Source organism: Peromyscus californicus, unplaced genomic scaffold (genome assembly GCF_007827085.1).
Source record: "Peromyscus californicus insignis strain IS unplaced genomic scaffold, ASM782708v3 Scaffold_7__1_contigs__length_154581171, whole genome shotgun sequence".
NCBI classification, from domain to species: Eukaryota; Metazoa; Chordata; class Mammalia; order Rodentia; family Cricetidae; genus Peromyscus; species Peromyscus californicus.
In genome coordinates, this window is record NW_026294595.1 from 95,761,121 (window position 1) to 95,785,490 (window position 24,370).

Consider the following 24,370-nt stretch of genomic DNA (forward strand, 5'->3'; position numbering starts at 1 on the left):
AGGAGTTCTTAGGGCTCGAGGGAGACAACAGTGGTCGGCAGGCACCAGTGAGGAACAGACCCTTCCCTTATCACCCTGCCTGCAGGAGTGAGTGACTGAGACCACACAAGCCCTTCAAGGGTAGCGTGAAGCGGAGCTCTGCATTTCAGGCCTGCCTCTGCCTCCCTAGTGCTGGGATTAAAGGTATGTGCCACCAATGTCCAGCCTCTTTTTTTCTTTTTTTGTTCTTAAAGACAGGTCTTGCTACATGGCCCAGTCTGGTCTTCAGCTTAATCTATAGCTCACGCTGGCCTAAAACTCCCAACCCTACCTCTTCCCCCCAGTGAACAGCAGTGCCCAGCCATTCGTGGTCTTTGCTCTCTCTCTCTTTTTTAGATTTATTTTTATGGGCTGGAGAGATGGCTCAGAGGTTAAGAGAACTGATTGCTCTTCCAGAGGTCCTGAGTTCAATTCCCAGCACCCACATGGTGGCTCACAACCATCTGTAATGAGATCTGGTGCCCTCTTCTGGCCTGCAGGCATACATGCAGACAGAGCACTGTGTACATAATAAATAAATCTTTTTAAAAAGATTTACTTTTATGATTTTTAATTGTGTGTGTGTGCACGCATATGTGCTCAAACACACAAATGTACAGGTGTCTGTAGAAGCCAGAGGTGTCAGATTCCCTTGGAGCTAAAGTTCCAGGCAGTTAGGAGCCCCACGATGTGAGTGCTGGGAATCAAACTCGGGTCCTTTGGAAGAGCATCGCATGCTCTTCATTGCTAAAACTACTGCGCCACCTCTTCAGTCCTGCTCCTAGTCTTTTAACCCTCACCTTCCTAGCTCTCATGGGATAGGTCTCTCATCCACCACTCCCTCCAACCTCTCAGTGTTTGATTAGACAACTAAAAAGGGTTTACTTACACCAAGGTGGCTTTTCAGAGCGATGCCGAAGCTGCAGGGGTGGTGAGTGAAGAGCACGGGGTGGGGAGAACGGACTATCTGAGGCCTGGTTGTTGTGCATAGAGTCAAAGAGGGCTGTGTAGGGGAGGGGAGAGACACATGAATAAAAGGCCCTCAACCTAAGTCAAGGTCACTTTACCTCCCTCTGGCTGAGAAGAAACATACCCTAGAAACCTTGACCCAAATCTCTGTCATTTTTTAAAACTTTACATTATGGTTCTTTTCAAATGTACAATTATTAACTTGTTTGTATACAAAATGATGGGGTTACTTATGGCATTTTCATATGCATTATTAACTTTGTTCACATTTTCTGCCACCCCCGTTACTCTATCCTGTTTCTCTCTCTCAGTCTTCTACTTTCCATTCACGTCACATACACATTTTCTATTCTACACGAAAGAAAATATGATATCAAATATGTTTTCTAAGAAGGGGGTGATGGCTCAGAGGGTAAGGCACCTGCTGCCAGGACTGATGACCCGAGTTTGACCCCCAGGACCCAGGCAGGGAAAGGAAAGGCTGATTCCTGCACACTGCCCTCTGCCTTCTACAGTGCAGCACTGTGCCTCATGCCCCAAAGAGATACATGTAAAAAAATGCTTTTGAAGTTGCTTTGCAAATGAAAACTTGATTTTCTCTTGCTGCTTTCAAACTTTCCTGTCTTTTGCCAGGTGTGGTGGCACAGCTTTTATGGGAGGCAGAGACAGGAGGATCTCTGTGAACTCCAGGACAGCCAGGACTACATAGAGAGTCCCTATCTCAAAATGAAAACGAACAAAACAGTTTCTGTATTTCTGTCTTCTGAGAGTCTGAATATTATTACCTCAGTATGCATCACTTTGCACATATCCTGTTGGAACTGGCTGAACTATTTGGAAATAAAAATTCAAGTCTTTTATTAAATTTGAAAAGGTTTGGTCTATTACTTTTCTAAGTATGTTTTATTCTTCTTTGTCTTTTCCTCTGAGACTAAGATCTGCTTGCTGTACCTCTCTGGAATCAGAAAACCACGGTCCCACAGGGAGAGCATGGGCTGTCAGCTTTAAAATCACCACGGGGCGGGGGGGGGGGGGGGGGGGGGGGGGGGGGGGGGGGGGCTTGGAGAGATAGCTCAGTGGCTAAGAGCACTGGCTCTTAATAGGACCCGAGTTCTATTCCCAGCCCCGACACCAGGTGCCTCACAACCACCTCCAACTCCAGGGGATCTGATGTGTGGAACCCTCACCCCACATAAGTACAACAACAACAAACAAACTACAACCAACCTGGGTGGGGGTGAGCAAGAACAGCAAGAGCTGTGACCCTCTTCATCCATTTCAGGTTACCATTTAATTTTTTAATGAATAATTAATCAGTTCTGTGTGTGCTGCTAGGGCCCCACATGTTAAACACGTGCTTTACCACTTAGCTACAGCTCAGTCTCCAGGTCATCTCTGACTTAATGTAGCACTTTCCTATTGCCCAGGAGCCTTTGACTATTTTCTGGAATATTGAGAAAAGATAATTCTAACAGTTTTTGCTGTGTGTGTGTGTGTGTGTGTGTGTGTGTGTGTGTGTGTGTGTGTGTGTGTGTGAGCTTCTGTGAAACAACAAACTGGATCTATCTACCATTATTTTTGTACTTAGAAAACCCAATAAATAAAAATAAAAATAAGCCAGGAGGAGGTGGCTGAGTGCCTTTAATCCCAGCACTCAGGAGGCAGAAGCAGATGGATCTCTGTGAGTTCGAGGCCAGCCTGGTCTACAGAGTGAGTTCCAGGACAGCCAGGGCTGTTGCACAGAAAACCTGGTCTCAACCCCTCCCCCCCAATTTTTTTTTTTTTTTTTTGCACTTAGGTATCTCATCCATGTGGATTTGTCCTGGCAGATGTGAAGTGTGGATTTGATTTTAATTTTTTGTCACTTTGACCTACTTATTTATTAAAAAATATTACTTTACTCGGTATTTTGAAATGTCAACTTCATCAATTTATAGATTTTCAATTTTATTCCTTTAGCTTATTAATTCATGTACCAATATTACACTCCTTTTGTTTGTTCATTTGTGATAGTGTTCCAATCATTCTGTAGTCTGGGTAGTCCAGGCTGGCTTTGAACTTGTAAGCATCCTCCTGTTTCAACTGCCTAAGAACTCAGATTACAAGAGTGCATCACTGTGCTGGCTAGTTTTATGTCAACTGGACACAAGCTACAGTCATCTGATGGATGGGAACCTCAGCTGAGAAACTGCCTCCATAAGACTGGGCTGCAGGCAAGCCTGTAGGGCATTTTCTTTTTTTTCTTTTTTTTTTTTTTTTTTAAATATTTATTTATTTATTTATCATGTATACAATGTTCTGCCTGCATGTATGCCTGCACGCCAGAAGAGGGTACCAGATCTCATTACAGATGGTTGTGAGCCACCATGTGGTTGCTGGGAATTGAACTCAGGACCTCTGGAAGAGCAACCAGTGCTCTTAACCTCTGAGCCATCTCTCCAGCCCCTGTAGGGCATTTTCTTAATTAGTGATCAATGGGGGAAGGCCAGTCCAATGTGGGCGAGGCTACCCCTGGCCTGATGGTCCTGGGTTCTATAAGAAGGTAGGCTGATCAAATCATTGGGAGCAAATCAATAAGCGGCACCCTCCATGGCCTCTGCATCAGCTCCTGCTTCCAGGTTCCTGCCCTGTTTGAGTTCCTGTCGTGACTTCCTTCAGTGATGGACTATGATGTGGAAGTGTAAGCCACATAGACCCTTATTTCCCCAATCTTCTTGGTCATGGTGTTTCATCACAGCAGTAGTAACCCTAACTAGACCACCATGCCCAGTTTCATGAGGTACTGGCTATCAAACCTAGGGCTTCATGCATCATAGGAAAGCACTATACCAACCAACTACATCTCTAGTATCTGGCTTTGTTTTTCTTTTCTTTTATTAACTTAGCTTTTCCTAATTTTTCAATAAAAACTACAGAATTGATTTGTGCTTTTATTGGATCATATTAAACTTATAAATCACCTTGGGAAGAAGTGATATTCTTTTTTCCTCAGGGTTATTTTGTGTGTGTGTGCATGTGCATGTGCACATGAGTAAGCATGCATGCATGTTTGTGTATATGCACTTGTGGAGGTCAGGGGTTGATGACAAGTGTGCTTTTAGACTGCTCTCCAACTTTTTAAATTCAACTTTATGTGTTCAGTGTTTTTCTGTATGTATCTCTGTGAACCATGCACATGCCTAGTGCCCAAAGAGACTTTTTAAAGGGCTTCAGATCCCCTAGAACTTGAGTTACAGATGGTTGTAACCTGCCATGTAGGTGCTAGAAATCAAACCCAGGTCTCTTCTGAAAGAGCAGCCAGTGTTAACTGCTGAGGTATTTGTGTGTGTATGTGTGCACATGTGTACACATGTGTGTATACATAATCCAAAGCATGTGGGGGAAGATCAGGAAAGAACTTAAGGGGGCTGGTTCTCTCATATGTCGGTTCCAGAGGTCAAATTCACATTATCAGGCATGCTAGCAAGTACCTCTACCTGCTAAGCCGTCTCGCCAGCCCCAATTGCATGCTGTTAAAAGTCATTTCTATGTCTTTGTAGTTACCTAACTATGGCTTTTCTTTTTTCTCACAAACTATTGTTTATTTACTTTCCTATACTTAAGTTTCATGAAAAAATGAGAGCTAAGCAGTTCTGCCCTCTTTGAGAAAAGCATCTCCCGTCAACATCAAGTGTGCAGCTGACACAAACTAGGAAGAGTGACATCTTAGGGCCAAGAGCAGGCTAGGGTCCCTCAAGCGTATGGCCCACCAGGAGCACCAGCCTTCCATCATGGAGCCTCTTGACCTATTCCCCATTAAAAATATTACATAAAACACACTCTTCCACTGCAATAGCTGCAACGGTTTCCTCATAAAGCTCACTGTGAAGCTGCAAGAGGCTCTTCTGTCTCAGATGTAAACACAGGGGAAGATCCGTGCCGTCTGCATACTATTCTCCCTATAAACTGCTGCTGGAAGGGAAACACAAACTGGTGGTGGCGGCGGCGGTGGTGCACACTTTAATCCCAGCACTTGGGAGCCAGAGGCAGGAGGAGCTCAGTGAGTTCCAGGACAGCCAGAACTATTACATAGAGAAACCCTGTCTGGGAAAACCAAACAAACAAACAAAAAAGAATGAAGGAAAGAGGGAAAGAGGGATAATTCAACTCTGACACTAAGCTTCATAAGCAGGTTTTTTGTTTTTAGTGAAGAGGTGAAAAGATGAGTTTGGCTCTTTTATTTCAACAAGTTCCAAGTGGGGGTGGTGAGGTGGTTCATGGGTAAAGGCACCTGCTGCCAAGCCTGACAACCAGAGTTTGATCTCTACGCCCCACACGGTGGAACAAAAGAACCACCTCCCGCAAGTTATCCTTTGACCTTGACGTGCGTGCCATGGCACACACATGCCTTCCCCCAACTCGTAAAATAAATAATAAAGAGAGTTATCAGATGGTGTGTGCTCTCAAAGCTCACTCTCTCCAGGATCACGTGGTCTTTCTTACAATGCAGGCTGTTTTCAATGGCAAATTTATAGGTTCCAATTGTATCACGTGATCTTTCTTACAATGCAGGCTGTTTTCAATGGCAAATTTATAGATTCGAATTGTATCACGTGATCTTTCTTACAATGCAGGCTGTTTTCAATGGCAAATTTATAGATTCGAATTGTATCACGTGGTAGCCATACGCCCAACTGGATCTAGAACGTCAACACACCGCAAGTTAACTGCCTTGGTAAAAAGAAACGCTCCATCAGTAGCACCCGTGGAGTGAGGAGACATGAGTCAGGACCTGTGCTGCTCAGCTTTTTGTCACTTTGACAGAGCTAGGGTCATCTGGGAAGAGGGGACCTCAACTGAGAAAATGTGTCCATCAGACTGGCCTGTAGGGAAGTCTGTGGGGCATTGTCTTGATTAATGATTGATGTGGGAGAGCCCAGCTCACATAGGCAGTACCACCTCAGGGCAGGTGGTACTAGGAGGTATAAGAAGGGTATCTAAGGGATGGAAAGATGGCTCAGTGGTTAAGAGCACTTGTTGCTTTTGCAGAGGACCTGGGTTCTGTTCTCAGTGTCCACATGGTGGCTCACAACCATCTGTGACTCCAGTTCCGGAGGTCTGACCCCCTCTTCTGACCTTTACAGGTACCAGGTACACGTAAGGTACACTTACATACATGCAGGCAAACACTCACAATATAAATAAGTCTAAATAAATAAAAGGTAGCTGAATGTGAACCCAGAGAACAAGCCAATAATCAGCACTCCTCCATGGTCTCTGCTCCAGTTCCTGCCTCCAGGTTCCGGCCTTGAGTTCCACCCTGACTCCCTTCATGATATAAGATGAAATAAACCCTTTCTCCTCAAGCTCCTTTTGGCCATGGTGTTTATGGACACGGAAAGCAATCGAGGGCAGGATCATGTCACACCTTACATAAGAAAACAGATGGAGGCCTCCATATGATTAACAAAATCCTGCCTATTTTGCTAGCTGAAGTTTTTTTTTTTTTTTTTAAGATTTTAATTAATTTTATTTTGTGTGCATTGGTGTTTTGTCTGCATTCTTGTCTGTGTGAGCGTGTCGGATCCCCTGGAACTGTAGTTACAGACAGTTATGAGCTGCCATGTGGGTGCTGGGAATCGAACCCGGGTCCTCTGGAAGGGAGTCAGTGTTCTCAACCCCCTGAGCCATCTCTCCAGCCCCAGTAGCTGAAGTTCTAAAAGCCAAATGGCCATGTAGTCTCTATTGACAGCCCTGTGTTCTTCAGCTCGGGTCAATGTCCCTAGGTTCCCAAGCCTCCATATTTAGTTCCTAGCTATCCACGTGTATGAATGTGAAGTGTGTACATACATGTTTTTATGTATGTGTAAGTGCACATGTATGTGTATGTGTGTTTTGAGGCCAGAAGACAACCTCGGGTGTCCGTCTGTAGACACCATTAGTATCTCCACTTTTTTTCTTTTTGAGACAGTTTCCTTCACTGGCCTGGAACTAGCCAAGTAGGCAGGCTGGCTGAAAGCCCCGGGTGTGTGTCTGCCCACCTGGTGCTGGCCGGGTCTATAGGTATGCCGCCAGACCCGGCACAGTCTTAAGACTTATTATTTTTTAATTAATAAAATATGTCGCCAGGCAGTAGTGGTGCATACCTTTAATCCCAGCACTCGGGAGGCTGGCCTCAAACTCACAGGCGGATCTCTGTGAGTTTGAGGCCAGCCTGGTCTACAGAGTGAGCTCCAGGACAGCCAGATCTACACAGAGAAACCCTGTCTTGGAAAAAAAAATTATGTGTATGTGTGCCTGTTTATTTATATGTCCACCATGTGCATGAAATAGCCTGGGGAGGCCAGAAGGGGAGGCCATGGAACTTGAGTTAAAGGAAGTTGTGAGATGCCTGATGTAGGTCCTGGGTCTTGTGCAAGAGCAGCCACTGCTCTTAACCACTGAGCCATTTCTCCAACCCACTTATTTCATTTTTAAGTTGTGTGTGTGTGTGTGTGTGTGTGTGTGGTGTGTCTGTGTCTGTGTGTCTGTGTACTGGTTATATGCAGGAGTGCTGGTGCTCACTGAGGCCAAAAGAGGGTATTAGATTCCAAACAGCTGGAGTTACAGGCAGTTGTGAGCCATCCTTCATGGATGCTGGCAACTGACTGGCTCCTTTGCAAAAAGCAGTTGGTTTTATGAGACAGGGTTTCTCTGTGTAGTTTTTGGTGGCTGTCCTGAAACTTGCTCTGTAGACCAGGCTGGCCTTGAACTCACAGAGATCCACCTGGCTCTGCCTCCCAAGTGCTGGGATTAAAGGCGTGCGCCACCAGGCTGGCTCAGTGTTTTACAATATGGGTTGTTCTGGGGATCAAATATAGGTCCTTGTACTTACTACAGAAGCACTTTACTCATTGGCCTATCTTCCCAACTCCCCCCACACCCCCTCTCATTTCTGGTGCTGAGGAAAGATCACAGGACTTTGTGTTTGCTAGGCAAGCGCTCTATCACTGAGTTAAATTCCCAACTTCCGAACTTTTAAATTTATTTTACTTTGTCTTTATTTGTGTGTATTTGTATATGTGCATCTGTGTTTATAGGTGCAGATGTGTTTCAGTGCCCACAGAGGCCAGAAGTACATGTTAGATTGCCTGGAGCTGGAGTTACAGGTGACTGTGAATCACTTGATATGGTTGTTGCAAAAAAAGCTCTGGTCCTCTGCAAGAACAGCAAGCACTCTTACCTGCTGAACCATCTCTCCTGCCCCCCATTATAAATTCAGTATTTTCTCCTAATCTACAAATGATAGGTATGGAGGTAAGGCTAGAGATACAAACAGTACTTCCCGTACCTGCAGATGCCTGTGCATGGGCATCAGTGTGGCGCTGGCAGACTTTAGTCAAGAATTCACTCACTTGACGCAAGGAAAGGGCATTATGTAGTGTTTCCAGGGGGTAGATGGTAGGTACCATGGAGCACCCTTCAAATCCTGTTGGAAAAGAGATGAACAGAGTCAATGTTATTCCCACCAGATAGACTCCAATTGGCCAAGGAAGGATGGAGAGTCCCTGAGAGCCATCAGGAAAGTCTGTGGCTTTTGGAGTATGGGGTATCCAAGATTTGCAGGAGAAGGGACTCTTTAGAGGCCTTCAGGAAGTCTATTTATCTCATCTCCAATTTCCCTAAAATGTCCACCTGTTAAGCCTCCAGGTAGTCAAATCCCCTTCCCCTATGGAGAGTACATAGTGTCCGTGTCTAACAAGAGCACTGATGCTGCTCTTGTACTTTCTAGGGGAAATGAAACGGATCAAGAGGCAAGGGGTTGAAATTGTAGATCTAACATGAGGCAGCAGGTCATGGAGCTCGGAAGGAACAGCAGATTTCAGGTATCATGAAGAAAAAAAAAAACAGATTAAGGAGAAGGGCATGGAATCCAAGGAGGGGTTCATGCACATTCCGATGTGGGCAGAAGGGCTAGAATACTTGGATGCAAACTGAGAGCATGCAATACATGAAGCTCAGCTGAGGAAAACCACATGCATGAGCAGGGTGGGGGATGGAAGTTCCTTCTTGGTCATTTCCATCACATCAAAGCCTTTTCCTTATGCTCTATCTCTAACATCCTGGGCTCGCTAGGTTTTCTCTAGTCCACCAAGGAAATGAGACACCCCAGCCCCTGAAAAAAATACGCTACAATACAGATCTACAAGTCTCGGCAGGTAAACATCAATGAATAACCCTATTCCTAGGACTATTAAAGGGAAAAAATACTCCCACTGAAGGATCAAGAACACGTCCTAAGCACTGTCTCAGTCCCCAGTTGTTCCAATGCTGCTTCTCCTCAAAGGAACTAAGAACAGGGAGGGAGCACCATCTACAAAAGACTGAGCCTCTTCTTCACCAATGAATAAGGGTCCTAGCTCAAAATTACCGTACCTGGTCATCCTCTAACCTCCAGCTTTGTCTGTCTTGATGTAGTTGATGCCCCCATGCCTTGGTTTCCCCTTATAATCTAGTGGGGTCTCTAGCTCATCAGAGTGGTTAGAAAAACGTTTGGATTTGAAGATGATGGTAGTAGAAGATTAGAGAGATAGGAACACGTTAACAAAACAAAAAACAAAAAACAACAACAACAAAAAAAACCCACCAGATTCCAGGGTAAGAGATTATGCCTGTGCTGAACAGAACGGGTGACATTAGGGGGAAGTAAGAAAGGAGACTAGAAGGGGGATGAGCAGCCAACGCTACAGCTACCAGGCAGCCTGGCCCCAATCCCAGTCAAGCAACTAACGCAAGTCACATAACCTCAGGACTCGATAGGCTCTCCAGCCAGAAATGCAATAAGCAAAGCAATCCGTCCCAGCCAGGGTAGTGGCAGCAGCCGGCCTGTGGCAGGGGGTACCGTAGAGGCACTCGGGGTCATCCTGGCCTGAGCGCAGCCAGTTCCGGAAGAGGCGCAGGTGGTAGGAGCACTGGTGCAGGTGGTGCGCCAGCGTGGCGTCCAAGGAGACTGGCCAGCCCCTTGGGCAGTCAGAGGAAAAAGTGCGCAGCAGCCGGACCACAGGGTGCTGGTCATCCAGCAGCTCTGCAGGGGACAGAGGGACCACGATAGGAAGGAAGCACAGAGATAGAGGAAGAGAAGAGGGAGAGACAACGAGGGGGCACTGACTGCCACAGCATTCCTGCGAGTGGGGGCCACTCAGACCCCAGGTAAGCTAAGGAAGAAGGAGGGATGGTCAGAGGGACTGGCCGTCCCTTACTGGAAAGAAGAGTACTGGCACCACACGGTGAGCCTCAAAGAAGCCATTAATGAGACCTCAGGCCCTCCCCTTCCTCCTCGAGCGCAGCTCAGTCCGTGCCTGAGGAACAGTGACAGCATTCTGAATACGGGTGAGCTGTTCATTCTGCAGCTGGGAGCCTTGACTAGAGCTCAACGTCTCTGATCTGTCTTAGATAAACCCTAGGGCCCACTTCTCAGACAAATGGATTTATGACATTGGAACAGAGATGAAGAGATTCAAAGACACTCAGAGAAGAAGGTCAAAATGATAGTAGATGTCAAGATAACTCCAAAACTGAAAACATTCCAGAAGGCTAAGGCCCGCTGCGATGCAGATTCTAAGATAGCCACAGACAGGACTGGTGCCAGGTGGCTGGCACAAAACACTGGCAGGAAACCAGGAATAGGACTCCTTTGAAACAGTGCAGGTAAAAAATAAACAAGTCAGACTCTCCTCTTTACAATACAAATATGACTAACTGCCTTTACCTTACTCTTGTACAAATAAAGACTTTAGTCTCAGAATATGGGTGGTGGTGGTGGTGATGTATCTCTCACTGGGGCCAAAAGTTAGACAATTTTATGTTTTCTTTCCACAGATGATCAGGCTAACCACTCTTTGTTCAGCTGGTATGTGGAAAAGAGCTTTAATTTGGAACCCCTTATTGTTTTAGCCACTTGGCACATTCTGTGGATGCCTGGGATTCAGCAGCAAAATGGTTGAAGGCACTGAAAGGCATGTATGTGATGAGGGGTACAAGAGGAACAGCAGTGTACGATCTTGGAGGACATATATGGGGATGAAGATTGACGTGAGGATGAGCAAGGGCTTGAAACAGGAAGACAGGAGGATCAAAGCGGGTGAAGAGGCCTGCTCAGAGCTCCTAGATCAGAACCGGCTCTCTTGCTGGTCCCATGAGACCACAGCTTCCAAAGAGCTTGGTTTTTCCTTCTTCCTAGACTAGCAGAGTGAGGCCTGACTGTACCAGTGGTCACACAGCTGTGTTGGGCAACAGGACACAAAGAGCCTGACAAATCCACTGGGCACTCTGACACTCTGGATGAGGATGAATCACTGTCTCTTTCCCACTGGATGAATTTGCTTTGGTGAGTTCAGCATAAAGTTGAGTGATGTACCACACCCATGTGCTGGTTGTAGTCACAGGATATGATAGCTCATCAGGAACAGAAGCAGAGATGTACTAGCGGCTGCTCTTCCATCAAAGTATGGAGACAGCGTTGCCTTGTCTCTTTTCCAAAGCCAGGTCCAGTTTTGGAGTTTTGTTTGTCTTTTCAGCTGCTGCATCAAAGCCAGACATCATGCAAGGAGGTGGTGATGTTGGGTAGTAGGCTGGCACACTGTTAGGGAGACTCTGCCATAAGCAACCGTAGACAGAACAACTGCTCTATAATTGCTGAGTCGGTAAAGCAAGATCTTGGCCATGGGGTAGAGCTCTCATGTTGTATTAAGGGCTAAACTCCATCAAGAGAATCTCCTTTGTCAAATACAACAGTTCCAAATTTCTCCTTACAACAGGTAGATCCCAGGTCTTGGCTTTGCAAGCATACTAACCTCCTAGTTTAAACTCAAGAGAAACAAGGAGGCTAGAAGAAGCCTGGGCAAGTGTGGAAGGGGTCAGAGCTCCTGTGTTGTTCTCCTGCACTCTACCTGACGCGTCCAGGTCTTCCTTCCTTTCTCCTTATGGCAAAATTAATTCTTGTTTCTTCAGCTGCTGAGTCTGCCAACCAAGGCTTCAGAGAACTGGAGAAATAGGTTTGAGGATTTGCTTTATGGGTTTTTCTCTTATGGCTCCCAAGAAACTAGGAGATATGGGATTTAGCTCTTATTTCGGGGGCCCAAGCTCCTGGTACTATATCATAGACTAAGTCCAAGTCCCAGGCTTGGGGTTTGGGCATCAAGTTCTCCTCTATGACAACTGTGACATGTGAGACTATATGAGTTAGCACAGACTTGTCACTATGGATGGGGACTTTGGCCACAGGCAGAAAAAAGAAACTGGAGGTGGAGATGAACTGAATGAATATAGGGTAGTCAACCTAGACAGAGATTTCAGCAGTGTCTAGAGGATATGCATGACCTGACCAGGCTAAAATCTAACACCTGCCACTGGTGAGGCAGCTGGTGGGGGGGGGCAGGGGCAGGAAATCAGAATAATTTTACCTTCCTCTGAGAGTCTCAGCTCTTGAATAGAAGAAAACAGTATCTAACAAAACTGGATTTACTTGGGGGACAAGATACAACACAGAGAAAAAAACTAAAATAAAAGTTCAGTCGGGAGTAGGTCTTAAATTCTCTTGCCACACCCTACAAAGAGACCATAACCTTTCAGGGTGCAATGTACACAGACTTAGTTCTTCGATATTCTCAAAATATTGCAAAGTATTCCTAAGTTCTCCCAGGACTCCTATGTCTTCCCTTCAGTTCCAGTCTCTCTGAGACAGTGTTTCCATAGGTATACCTAGCCTCATGGAAAGTGGCCTAGCTCAGTGGCAGAGCATATGGCTAGTCCACACAAACACCAGGGTTCAATTTCCAGCACTGACCACTCAGCCAAAGAGAAAAAAGGAAAAAGAAAAAGAAAGAAAGAAACCTCAAGGTACAGTCCTTTCTCCTTACCTAACACCTCCCATTCCTATTTTTTCCCTCTTTTATCCCAAAGCAACCTGGACTCCTGTTTTCTAGGCTTGGGCATTAGGTTAGTAAAACATAAAGCAGATGTCAGGAACATAAGAGCCACACAAAGTACACAAAATGGCAGGAGACAGGAATATGGAATGGAGGTCCTATGTCCAAACCAAAGCCCTAATAGTAACTGTAGTAATTGACCCAAAAGAAGAACACACCCTGCATCCACCCCATCAAGGGCTGGAGAGTAAAACAGGAGATCTGCATAAACTGAGACCGCAGGGAGAGAACGAGCCCTGGCTAGGTGATGCTATTCTCGGCTAAGGAGGAGGACCTCTTGTGTCTGTCCACAGCCTGGCGGTCATGTGATAGGAAAGGGGGAGTTGTGACTGATGCTGTGGTGGTGATGCTGACAAAGTTATGGAATGGTGATGATGGTGATTATGGAAATCAGACCCTGAGTTGCCACAGGGATAGGTCAGCCTATCCAGGCTACAGCCAGAGCTACGGCTGTCACAAGGAAATGTCCCAGGAGGGACACTTGGGGAGGGGCTCATTCAGAGAAAGCAGGGTGTCACCATAGTGGAAGGAGAGGCAAAGTCAGTGTCAGAACTCAGGGTTAAGTGTCTGGAGATGACATGAGGAGGAGGAATGACGCTGAGTCAGAAGCAAACGTACCGTTAGTCGGATGCTTTGCAAACGACACAGAAAATCGTTTTACGGCCGGGACAAACAAGAGCTCTGGGGAGAAAAGACATCATGGGGATTACACCCACCCCTGTGCCCGCCCTCGGCTCTGGAACCTGCCCACTGTGTGCTCGGCTCTTTACCTTGTGCGATCTGGTCCCATCCCCGACCCTCGGGTCCTGACTACAACATTCCGTTTATGTCCTCTGCTGTCACCTCTGTACTGGTGTCACCTCTACCACAGCGTGGTCCCACAAAGCACCCCTGACTTCACCACCAAGTGCTCTTGCTAGCCATTTGGAAATAGAGTCTGTACAGAAACCTCCTTCCCTTCCCCCAGCACCTTCCCATATCATCTTTTCACCTTAGCTGAGCAACCTCCACATCCCTGACCCTGATTTCCTGGAACTTAACCAAGACTCCACTGCATTCCTCCTGACCATGGAGCATCCTCTCGGTCCTCACCCTACAGGCCAGAATCCAGGAAAGAGTACAAACTGATGCAGCCAGGCTGTGTGTGGGAGATTATGAAGGGATAAGCATAAATAAGTAGTATTTGTATGGTGAGAGGGAATGCAAATGGAGGAGTGGAAGGGGTCCTGGCTCCTTCTCCCTTCTATTATCCATGAAGAAAGCTTGGTATAAGGCCACCGCCAATGCCATCTTAAGCATGAATAGTTCTGGAGCTGGATGCTTGCTGGGAGACAAGTTTTTGTTTTTGTTTTTTAAAGAGAGAGAGAGAGAGAGAGTAGCCCCCCAAAACCCACCCACATACCATCTCGGTGCTTTAGACTGGCAGGCGGGAGCTTTTTGCCATGGCTGCGGGCGTAGTCCTGAAGATTCGGAGCGCTGGAGGAGCCACCCAGCACTGTGGTGCTGAACAGCCCTGTGCACTGTGAGCCTGCAAGGCCGGGAGCACATTAGTAGCCACGCAAAGCTGCATACAGAACACCCAACTGTACAGTACAACATTGAGACACACACAGCCATTCAGCACCACCACAACGCAGCTACTCCGAGGAACCACAAAGAGTGTCCACTACTGTCCATAGCCACAGCAGGCAAGCAAAGTAGCGACTCTCCAGGAGATCTACATGGCAGAGACAAAAGGCCACTACAAAAATGGTGTTAGTCTTATTAGGTATTCAATCTACTGAGGTGGACTGTACTTCCCAGGTAGCTCTCAGAAGTACTACAAGAATAGGTAAGTCTTCCTAACTTTTTACAACTACATTACTTTGTATAGGAGGAGGGAGAATGCATGCCATGGCATGCACGTGGAGGTTAGGGGACAGTCTGTAGTACTCAGGCCTCTCCTTCCATTGTGAAGGTCCCAGGGATTAAACTCAAGTCATTGAGTCTGGCAGCAAATGAGTGCCTTTCCTGCTGGACCACCTCACTGGAGCATGCTCCCCTAAACCTCATCAGGTCCTCTACTCTGGACAGAGGATTTGAGAAACCTAGAAATCTAGAGATTTGAAAGGGAAAAGCTTTCACTGAAACTAGGGACTGGGTTTGAGTACTTGGCTGGCACACAATTCTATGTTCTTCATCCAACATCCTATCCTTCAGAGCTTCTTTCACTTACAAGTATGAGCCTTGTACTTTGAAAGCTGAAAGGGACTCGGAGACCACCTAGTTTAACTTTTTCATTTTACATAATAGGTGAAGAAACAGATCCAAAGGTGTTTCCTTTGCTCAAGGTCACAGTACAGGAGCTAAGGAGGACCAGAATCTAGGCCCCCTTCCTCCAGGGACTAACTGTGTTTGGTTAGAAGAGAAGGATTTTTTTTCACAGAGAAATAGCATAGATTCTGAAATCAAGATGGACACAAATCAGAAGACATCTGAAAAGTAAGTTGCTTATAATGTAGGGCTTAGCCAATCATGTGCTAAGCACCCTGCTAAGACAGAAAGCAGGAAACAACAACAGAAACTGTCTTGCTTTTCCTGCTCTGAAAAGTTTATGTCTTGCAAGCCCTGCCATCAAAACCAGCTGCCCACACATAGAAGTTCAAAGAAAGCAAAAAAGAAGTGCTAGTGTGAGGAGTAAACGAAACTTGAAGAACCTCTGCAAAGGGTAAGTCAGGTCAGAAACCATCCCCATGGTGGTCTAGACTAGGGTTGGACTCCCCGGTCCTCTTTTTACAGCCTCAAGGACAGAGTAACCGGGAAGTCACAAGACTGACATTCTTGAGTTAAGCATGGTGGCTCATGCCTTTAATCCCAGCACTCGGGAGGCAGAGGCAGGAGGATCTCTGTGAGTTTGAAGCTAGTCTGGTCTATGTAGTCAGTTCCAGGACAGCCAGGGCTACAAAAAAACCAAAAAACAAAAACAAGACTGACATTCCATCATAACCAAGACCCTGGGTTTGGCAGGGGAAGTCATATTCATATTCAGACTAGAGAAGAAGATAGTTTCCCTTGAGCCTACAGAGAAGACCAGGGCCCCAGTATTTCAGGGCTACCAGAAAAATCAAAAATCTCAGGTGGGCAATGGTTTCTACCCTGGAATTTGGGACCTCTGAAATGCAGCAACTTCTCCCAGCTTCCATGCTCACTCAGGCTTGAGAATGAAGTACCGCAGAGCGACACACTGCAAAAGATGTCTACTTTCCTTCAGAGAAAGCTGAAGGGAGCTGGCTCCATCCTAGACCACACCAAGCTCTGTCTTACATTTACTTTCTCTACTGAGTACTTTTCTAGTACAATCATGCCAGGCCTACTCTGCTCAGCCCTCAGGTATCTCAGAGGGCAGTCTTTATCTTACCATCTGTCACTAGTTCTGTGTATCCCTCACTCTGCTTTACTCTGTTCGGTTGCTTTTGAGATAGGAGCCTCCTTATGTTGTCCATGCTAGCCAGCTTCCAATCCCTGGGTTTTAGGGATCATCCCACCTCATCCCTCCAAGTGCTTTGGACTATAGACACATGCCACTGCAATATATACTCAGTCTCCTATGCCTTATTCTCTTTTCTTTTCTTTCTTTCTTCTTCCTTTTTTTTTGTTTTTTGTTTTTTTGAGACAGGGTTTCTCTGTGTAGTATTGGTGCCTGTCCTGGATCTCGCTCTATAGACCAGGCTAGCCTTGAACTCACAGAGATCCACCTGCCTCTGCCTCCCCAAGTGCTAGGACTAAAGGCATGCGCCACCACAGCCCGGCTTGCTTTGTTTCTTTAAGACAGAGTCTCACTATGTAGGCTTGGATGGCCTGGAACTCACTATGTAGACCAAGATGGCTTGGATCTCACAGAGATCTCTCTGCTTCTGCTCCCCACCCCTGACCTCTGGAGTGCTAGGATTAAAAATGTACTACCATGGGCTGGAGAGATGGCCTAGTGGTTAAGAGCCTGATTGTTCTTCCAGAGGACCTGGGCTCAATTCCCAGCACCCACATGGCAGCTCACAACTGTCTATAACTCCAGTTCCAGGGAACCGACACCCTCACACAGGCAAAACACCAATGCACAATAAATAAATTAATTAAAAAAGATGTACTACCAGCCGGGCGGTGGTGGCGCATGCCTTTAATCCCAGCACTCGGGAGGCAGAGCCAGGCGGATCTCTGTGAGTTTGAGGCCAGCCTAGACTATCAAGTGAGTTCCAGGAGAGGCGCAAAGCTACACAGAGAAACCCTGTCTTGAAAAACCAAAAAAAAGATGTACTACCACATCTGGCTCCTATGCCTTATTCTTGAGAAGACTCCCACTTACACACCTATCTGCTTTCTAACTTATCTGATATCTATTTTCTACTGGGTCTTGCTGTTTCTTGGCCTTTTGGGGTTTCTGGGGTGAGACGTCCACTTTGCTGACCTACAGCTGTCATTTAATCCTCATGCCCCAAACCAACCAACTTATTTCAGGATTCTAGAAGGCAGTCTACTTCCATAAAATTAGCTTGGAAAGTTATCAAAACATTTCTCCTCTTTAATAGTTCAAATATTAACCATTTGGGGACCAAGAAATTAAGCAGCAAGGACAAAAGTAACAGAAAAAAAAATGAGAGGATTTAAATTGAGAGACTAGGACTAGATTTTTAAAAAATGAGCCAGGAGAACCAGTTCAGAACCCACACAGTCATTTCTGGCCTCCAGTTAGTTACATGGTTCACACGGCATTGGGTTCAGAGGCAGTCCTTGATAATACCATACCCTCTGAGGCTTGGTGCTTCCTCAAGTCTGTGTCCTTAGGAAAGGTTGAGTGATGTTCTCCACCCCTTTACAGGGCTCAAAAAAAAAAAAAAAAAATCAAGAGACATTCCCTCAGTGTCCTGAGAGAAGCCTCTGCCACCTCACCGGTCTCAGATTTGTGTCCCTCAAGCTTCCGGAAGGAAAGGAAAAAGTTACAGGATTAGGAAAGCAGGGTGTGAAAACCAGGTTTCAGAGGAAGATGTGGCACAAGGTTTCGTATGAAAATATGACAACTGGGGGTCACAAGTACCTCTCGTTTTACCTGTATAACTCAAGTACCTGTCACTGATAACTCTGAAGGGTCAAAGCCTCCAAGGTCCCTTAAAGTCTGGGCTAGACTGGAGGGACAGATAAGGAATGAGAAGGAAAGCCAGGAAAATACCCTTCAGCTAGGGAAACGGGGATTGGAGGGAAAATCAAAAGGCAAACACTTTCCTGGGATGAAAACAATCACCTAGATCCGTGTGCGCATCTAACTCCAGCTTCTTCCACTTTATTTTCCCTTCCCACATCTGACAGTGCCACTGACTGGATGGTCTCAGCTCCCGCGATGAAGATTTCCCACAATAAGACTCTGGATAACAGACAGACACCCTTTCCAAGCACAGGTGAGGGGTGCTGGAACACCTACCGAGGCCGCTCTGCTTCATCTCGGTTGGTGGCCGTGAAGATGAGAACAACCGGTAGCCACCGGGTCTCGAAGATGAAGTTTCAGACAGCACCTGGAGAAAAAGGACTCTATATGAACCCCCTTGTCATCTCAAAGTACGAAACCCAGGTTCTGAATGCTTGCCCCTACAAAGCCAAGCAGTACCAAAAAGGTTAGACGAGCCAAAAGAGGTTTATGGTGGAAGAGGAATGAAAAGAGAAGAGAGTGCACGCTGCAGCGGTGAACTGTCCAGGGCGTCCATCTATGTTAGAAGGCACTTCCACTGCCCAAACCCTGGTCCTCACAGCCTTACACCCACCCGGACCTGATGAACCATGACCCAACTATTCGTCATCCTCAGCAGAGCAGGCTCTTCAGTCTTACCTGCTCCTTCCTAGGATTCAGAAAGCCAATCACATGATTCAGCCACAAATAAAGTATGGCCTGCCCTCTCTTTTTTCCAGGAACAGCTGGGGTGAATGCAGCTATCCTCAGCTTCTTACTTAAGCCAAGAAGCCCTCCCCTCCAATTGTTTTACTCCTGGATACATGAAACTGATTTCCCCCCCTAAAATACCCATGAGGGCCAATCACACAACCCCCAACATACATATATCCCTTCTAGAAAATGAGCGGTTTCCCTAGATCCCAAAAGCAAAAACAGAAGGTAGGAAAGGAAGGCAAGGCAGGAAGAGACACCTGTGTGCAGGAAGCCAGGTGAGTGGTGGACACAGCCCGGGGCTGTAGGCCGATGGCTGGGGAAAGCCTGGGGAGGTCTCCTGACCTCCTGCGGCGCCGTCCCCTCAAGGGGATCAGGTCCAGGTTCCCCGTGCACTGCATGTTCATGACCTGCAATCAGACCGGGTGGAAAGCCGGTCAAGGCTCCTTTAGCCCCTAAGCTCCCAAAGTCCCAGTGCCCACAGGGCAGAGCCAGTTAGAGAGCTGGAGAAGATGGCCAGCTAGGGCACAGCTGCTATTAAGGTCACAAGTTCTATAATCTAAGACAGTTCAAAAATATGAGATGACAAGAGAAAGAGGAGGGATGAGATGTCAGTGACTAGGGTAAGATGTCCAGTGTTGGCCTACAGAGCAGGAGAGAAAGCATTAATAACAGAAGGCTGTGTGACCAAGGGGCTGGCTGAGGAACACATCCTGGGTAGTCACCACCCTGAATGAGCCAGAATCTAAATGACACCAATGACAAAAGGAAGGAATGTGATTACAACAGGAATCATAAATAGATCTGGTGGCTCAGGCCTGTGACCCCAGCTACTCGGGAAGATAAAGCAAGAAGATCAGTTCAAAGTCCACGTGTGTTGCAGAGTGAGTTCAGAACCAGCCTTGGTAACTCAGCAAAGCCCAGTCTCAAAATCAAAAATAATAGAAAGGGTTGGGGATGGAGCTCAGTGGTAAAACATTTGTCTGGAATGTGTGAGGCTTTGAGTTCAATCCCCAATACCACAAAGAAAAAAGTGATCATACCCAAGGAAGCATCCAGAAAGAAGACAATCCCAGCAAGCCTGAGAGAGGATGTCACAGAGTTCTCCTTTGTTTTTATCCCCTGTGCTGACATAAGATGACAAAGGGACAGGCCAGGACAGACAATTACACACCATCCTGTCACTGCACAAGGGTGATAGTGTGTGCAGAGTCCTGGGCACCAAGTTCTATCTACCTCTGAAGAGGAACTAAGGCACATCTCTCCTAAAGAAACTGCATTTTCAAAACAGCAATTCCCCCTAAAATAACCATGAAGCAAAGGGTAAGTCTGGATAGAGATTGTAGTTTATTTTCTTGGCCTTCTCCAAAATCTGAAATGTAAATCTCTGTATTAACCTATGAAAGCTTATTACAGATTCTTTGGAGATATCCCTAAAACAGAAAAACCAAGTCCCATGAGACAGAGACCTGTAGAGAGCCAGGTGAACAGATTCATGAGTCCAGAGCAGTATCCAAATCAGGCAGTCTCTGAGACAGGGATAAGTCATGGCATCAAAAGGAATGTCATGGAGGAAATTAAAGAAAGTATCACGGGGCCAAAGAAGAAAATTGCGTTACCAAGAAAGACAAAACCAAACCTGGGGCCAGTAAGGAGATGCAGTGATAAATCTACACAAGTTCTGTCCTCTAGATTAGAAAACCAGAAGGAGGATTTAGGGAAAATTCTAAAAACAGCAAAACACAGACCCAGGCAGAGACACATAGGATTCATTAGGAGAGACACATAGAATTCTAGATGATCAATCATCCTTCTGGCATGACAGTGTAGATAACCCTAATGGCATTCAAGTGCCGGGAATCTGCTCATGTCTAAACAATCAGAAGGAGAGGGCCTGGCCTCTAACATCAACTGCACTGTTACTGTAGTTACTTTTTAATGCATCTATAAGGTAAGGTAGATACTACTCATATCATACAGATGGAAAAAGACTCGAGCTTAGAAGCTACCTGGACAAGGCCACACAGCTTCTGGGACTCAAACGGTGATGTCAGCCCAGAGTTCATGCTGTCTCTACTTTATCTTAAAATCCTTTTCTCTTAGGTACCGCTCACTGGCAAGTCTTTAACATCTCAAGTAGCAACCAGCTTAGAGAAGCTCTACTGGGGACCAGCTGTGAAAGGAATATTAGGTGAACATAAAACGACTGCAGGGGATTGTTTCAGGTCACAGGAAGAGTCAGAGAAAACACGGCTACTCCCCTAAGAGCACTTGTGCCCCATCACTGTCTTGTCCATCTCATTACCTCCATGGAGCCAGCTTTTCGATTCCGAATGAGGGGTGATCTCCTTGGGAGGCCAGTGCCCTCAACAGGCTGGGTTGAGGTCTGCAATGCTCGGTCTGGTTCATCTGCGGCCTTGCCGGGCATAGGTTTTCTATGCTGCCTTGATCTGCTTTCATCTCCTCGTTCTGTTTAATAACAGACAAACGGAGAGACATTAATGATTCCCATCTTCCTAACATCCAACTCCTCACCCTTCTGACCACCCTGGATTACTTCCCAGTGTCCCACCACCTGGTCCCCTGGCCCCTAAGCCCTAGCGTCTCAACTCAAAGCCCTCTGACCCACCTCCGAAGAGGCTGGACGGAATCCGCAGCCAGCTGGGGCGCTGCCTTCTTCCACACCTTTCACCCCAGGGCTGAAATGCAGCTCCACATGGAAACGCTCCTCTGACAATGGGTCCTAGAGGGCATCACCATATGAAGGGTAATTGGGAGAATCTGAATGTGGTGACAGAACACGCGGGAGCAACGGAGAGAAACTCAAAAGGATACAACCACCTAAGAAAGCCAGGACTGAGGCTTCAGGGTCATGCCCTCAGCCTGGGGCTCATCTATTACAGGAGCTCATGCCTCACCTCCAGTTCTACAACCTTCCTTCCCTCTCTCCCAGTAACAGCTTGGCTATGGTACATACAGCAGAACTTTAAAGACGTCTTTGCTAAGACTGATGCAGAAGGCATGTGTGTATAAGCATATGTATACACACACACACACACACACACACACACACACAAACACGCACGCACGCATGCACGCACTTGAGTTAAAGATATTAGCAGAAACAAGACTCATAAAACCTTGTCCCAAACTCCACAGTTGTGTTGTAGGTTATCTCTCTGGCTTGACACCACCCCAGAACACAGGTTCCATTCCAGCAGGACCTTTCTAGGTGCTCCGTGCCATACTGTGCCTACACACTTCATCTAGCTGGATTCTAGGAACTCTTTTAAAGACGAGAAACAAACTCACTGAGTACACTGCATGAGAGCAGCAGATACGGCAGTCAAAGAAAAACTACAAAAATCTAACGTAAGGACGTGTTTGCAGGCCCGTGGGACAGCTCAGCAGGCAAAGGTGCTTGCCACTAACTCCAGCGGCTTGCGTCGGATCCCCAGGAACCACATAGTGAAGAAGGGAGTCAACTCCTGCAAGTTGTTCTCTGATCTCTATACATGTACAGTGCATGCCTGCACACACACACACACACACACACACACACACACACACACACACTAAATGTTTAAAAATACAAGCTAAGTTGCTGTTGAATGGAGGTAGGAAGAAGGACCCTTTCTCATCCCACCCGGCTGGCTCCTCACCCGCGTGTTGTCCTCATAGAGCATGATAACAATCTGGGTCATGTAGTTGAGCTCTGAGATGGCACTAAGATAAGCCAAAGCTCGCTGCCATTGTGCATCCTGGGTCTCCTACCAAACACAAACAAAGGTAAGCCAGTGCCCAGGGACAAGTCAGAGGAGTGGGCAGGGGCCCGAGGAGAAGGGCAACAGGAAAAACAGCCCGGGAAGGGCAGCTGAAGACTGCTAGGAAAAAGTGCTCACAGGTCCAAGGAAGGAGGAGGATGCTTACATCAAGAAGTCCCCCATAACGGAAGACACTGAGTAGGGAGTGAACGTGACTCTCACTGGTGAAATAGAGACGTGTCCGAACGTGGCGGCCTGGAGAGAGCACCCCACGGGAGTACCTGACATAAAAGTTAAATCAGACTCGCAGTCAGATAATCCTCTTCCCAGCCTTCTGAAAATTCCTCCTACCACCCAAAGACTTCACTCTTCTCCATCCCAGATCCTTTCTCTTCCTGGCCCCCACCTGTCTCAGCCTTGATTCCCCCAGGGCTCCCAACATGCCCTCCCTCCCTCCGTCCAGCTCCCCTCCCAGCCCTCCCTCACAGGGGATGCAGCTTGTTGACAGACTCATCCTCGTGGGTTCTCTGCAGGTCAAGTAGGATTTTCCGCAGCAGTGGCAGACAGAAGCCCACAGCAATTTCCATTTTCTCCTCTCGACTGATCCCATACTCCTAAGGGTCACAGGCCAGGAAGACAAGCTCAGTTAGTCTTGTCCTATATCTGTTTCCCTCAGGTCTGGTGTTTCTTTCCTGTCCATCACATCCCCTCCCAAAGTCTCCTCAGTTAGTCTTGATGCCCAGACTAGTCCTGGGAACTGCAGAAACTCAATTCCTTCTCCAAGCATCCTTTCTACCTTCCTTTCCTTCCTCCCTCTCATTACTCCCTCCGTACTGGATCCATTACATGAGACACACCTGCGGGATGACCACATCGGCCAGAGCTTTTGAAAGATGTAGCAACTCGGATGTGCCTTGAAGTCCCAGACTTGCATTGTGTTGTACATCGTACTTGACACAGTCGTAGATATCAGGGATCTTACTGATGTCATAGCGGCCGCTCTTTTGTCGAAAGTCACGCTCTAGCTTGCTCCAACGCTGCAGCATTAGCTCTAGTGTCTCACTGTGGTAGAGTTGCAGGTCTGAGGAGAAGGCAGACAGTCACAAAGGGCCAGATTTGACTTCCGACGAAAGACCCCGACAACTCTGGAGTAGAACCCGAGGGATCAGGAGTTCCTGAGGAATGCATCCATGCCTGAGACTCCAGAGGGCGGACAGTAGTACTCACACCCACCTACAGAGCTGGGGTCCTGCATCCGCTCCCGAATCTGGTGGGTAAGGTTTTCAATCAGGGCGAACACCTGATCACAGACTTTCACAGGATTCTGGATTTTAGACATGGAGTTGAGCAGAGAAGCACTGCCAGTGGGGGCCAGCTGTGAGGAAGAGTTCAGAAAGAGAGTAGGTTCAGGCCAATTGCCCAGACTCCGGCGTACTACAAAGAAACCGGCTGCAATACAGATCTGCCTGCTGGCTCACTTCAGGAGGGTTCTTAGGTTCTGGGGCATCCTGGCAGTTTTGGGCCTTCAGACTGCTCAGCAAAGAATCATCCATGAGAGGCCCATCTTAAAAGTTTCAGAGTCCAGAGAAATTAAAGTGTACATACACTTTACTTGGGGACTGTAAAATACACTTGTAAATTAATGACGAATAAAGAATAAATTCCTTACAGTCTCTGTGGAATGTTCTGATGACAAATAGAGAGGACTGTCTCGCACTGACTTACAGTACCAATGTTACTTCTAACTCGGTTCCAGCTCAAGGTTTTGG

General features: G+C 46.8%; 1 protein-coding gene across 1 annotated transcript in view; it reads right to left on the minus strand.

Annotated features, from left to right (window-relative positions):
* Ppip5k1 (diphosphoinositol pentakisphosphate kinase 1) overlaps positions 1-24,370 on the minus strand; it is a 44,107-nt gene that overhangs the window by 4,077 nt on the left and 15,660 nt on the right. The window contains 15 exon segments of the mRNA XM_052723209.1: positions 908-1,021; positions 8,297-8,434; positions 9,848-10,030; positions 13,551-13,613; positions 14,335-14,460; positions 18,382-18,472; positions 19,098-19,247; positions 21,143-21,258; positions 21,261-21,306; positions 21,467-21,580; positions 22,500-22,607; positions 22,768-22,882; positions 23,088-23,215; positions 23,459-23,682; positions 23,835-23,976. Coding sequence (XP_052579169.1) covers positions 908-1,021; positions 8,297-8,434; positions 9,848-10,030; positions 13,551-13,613; positions 14,335-14,460; positions 18,382-18,472; positions 19,098-19,247; positions 21,143-21,258; positions 21,261-21,306; positions 21,467-21,580; positions 22,500-22,607; positions 22,768-22,882; positions 23,088-23,215; positions 23,459-23,682; positions 23,835-23,976 — 1,858 coding nt within the window.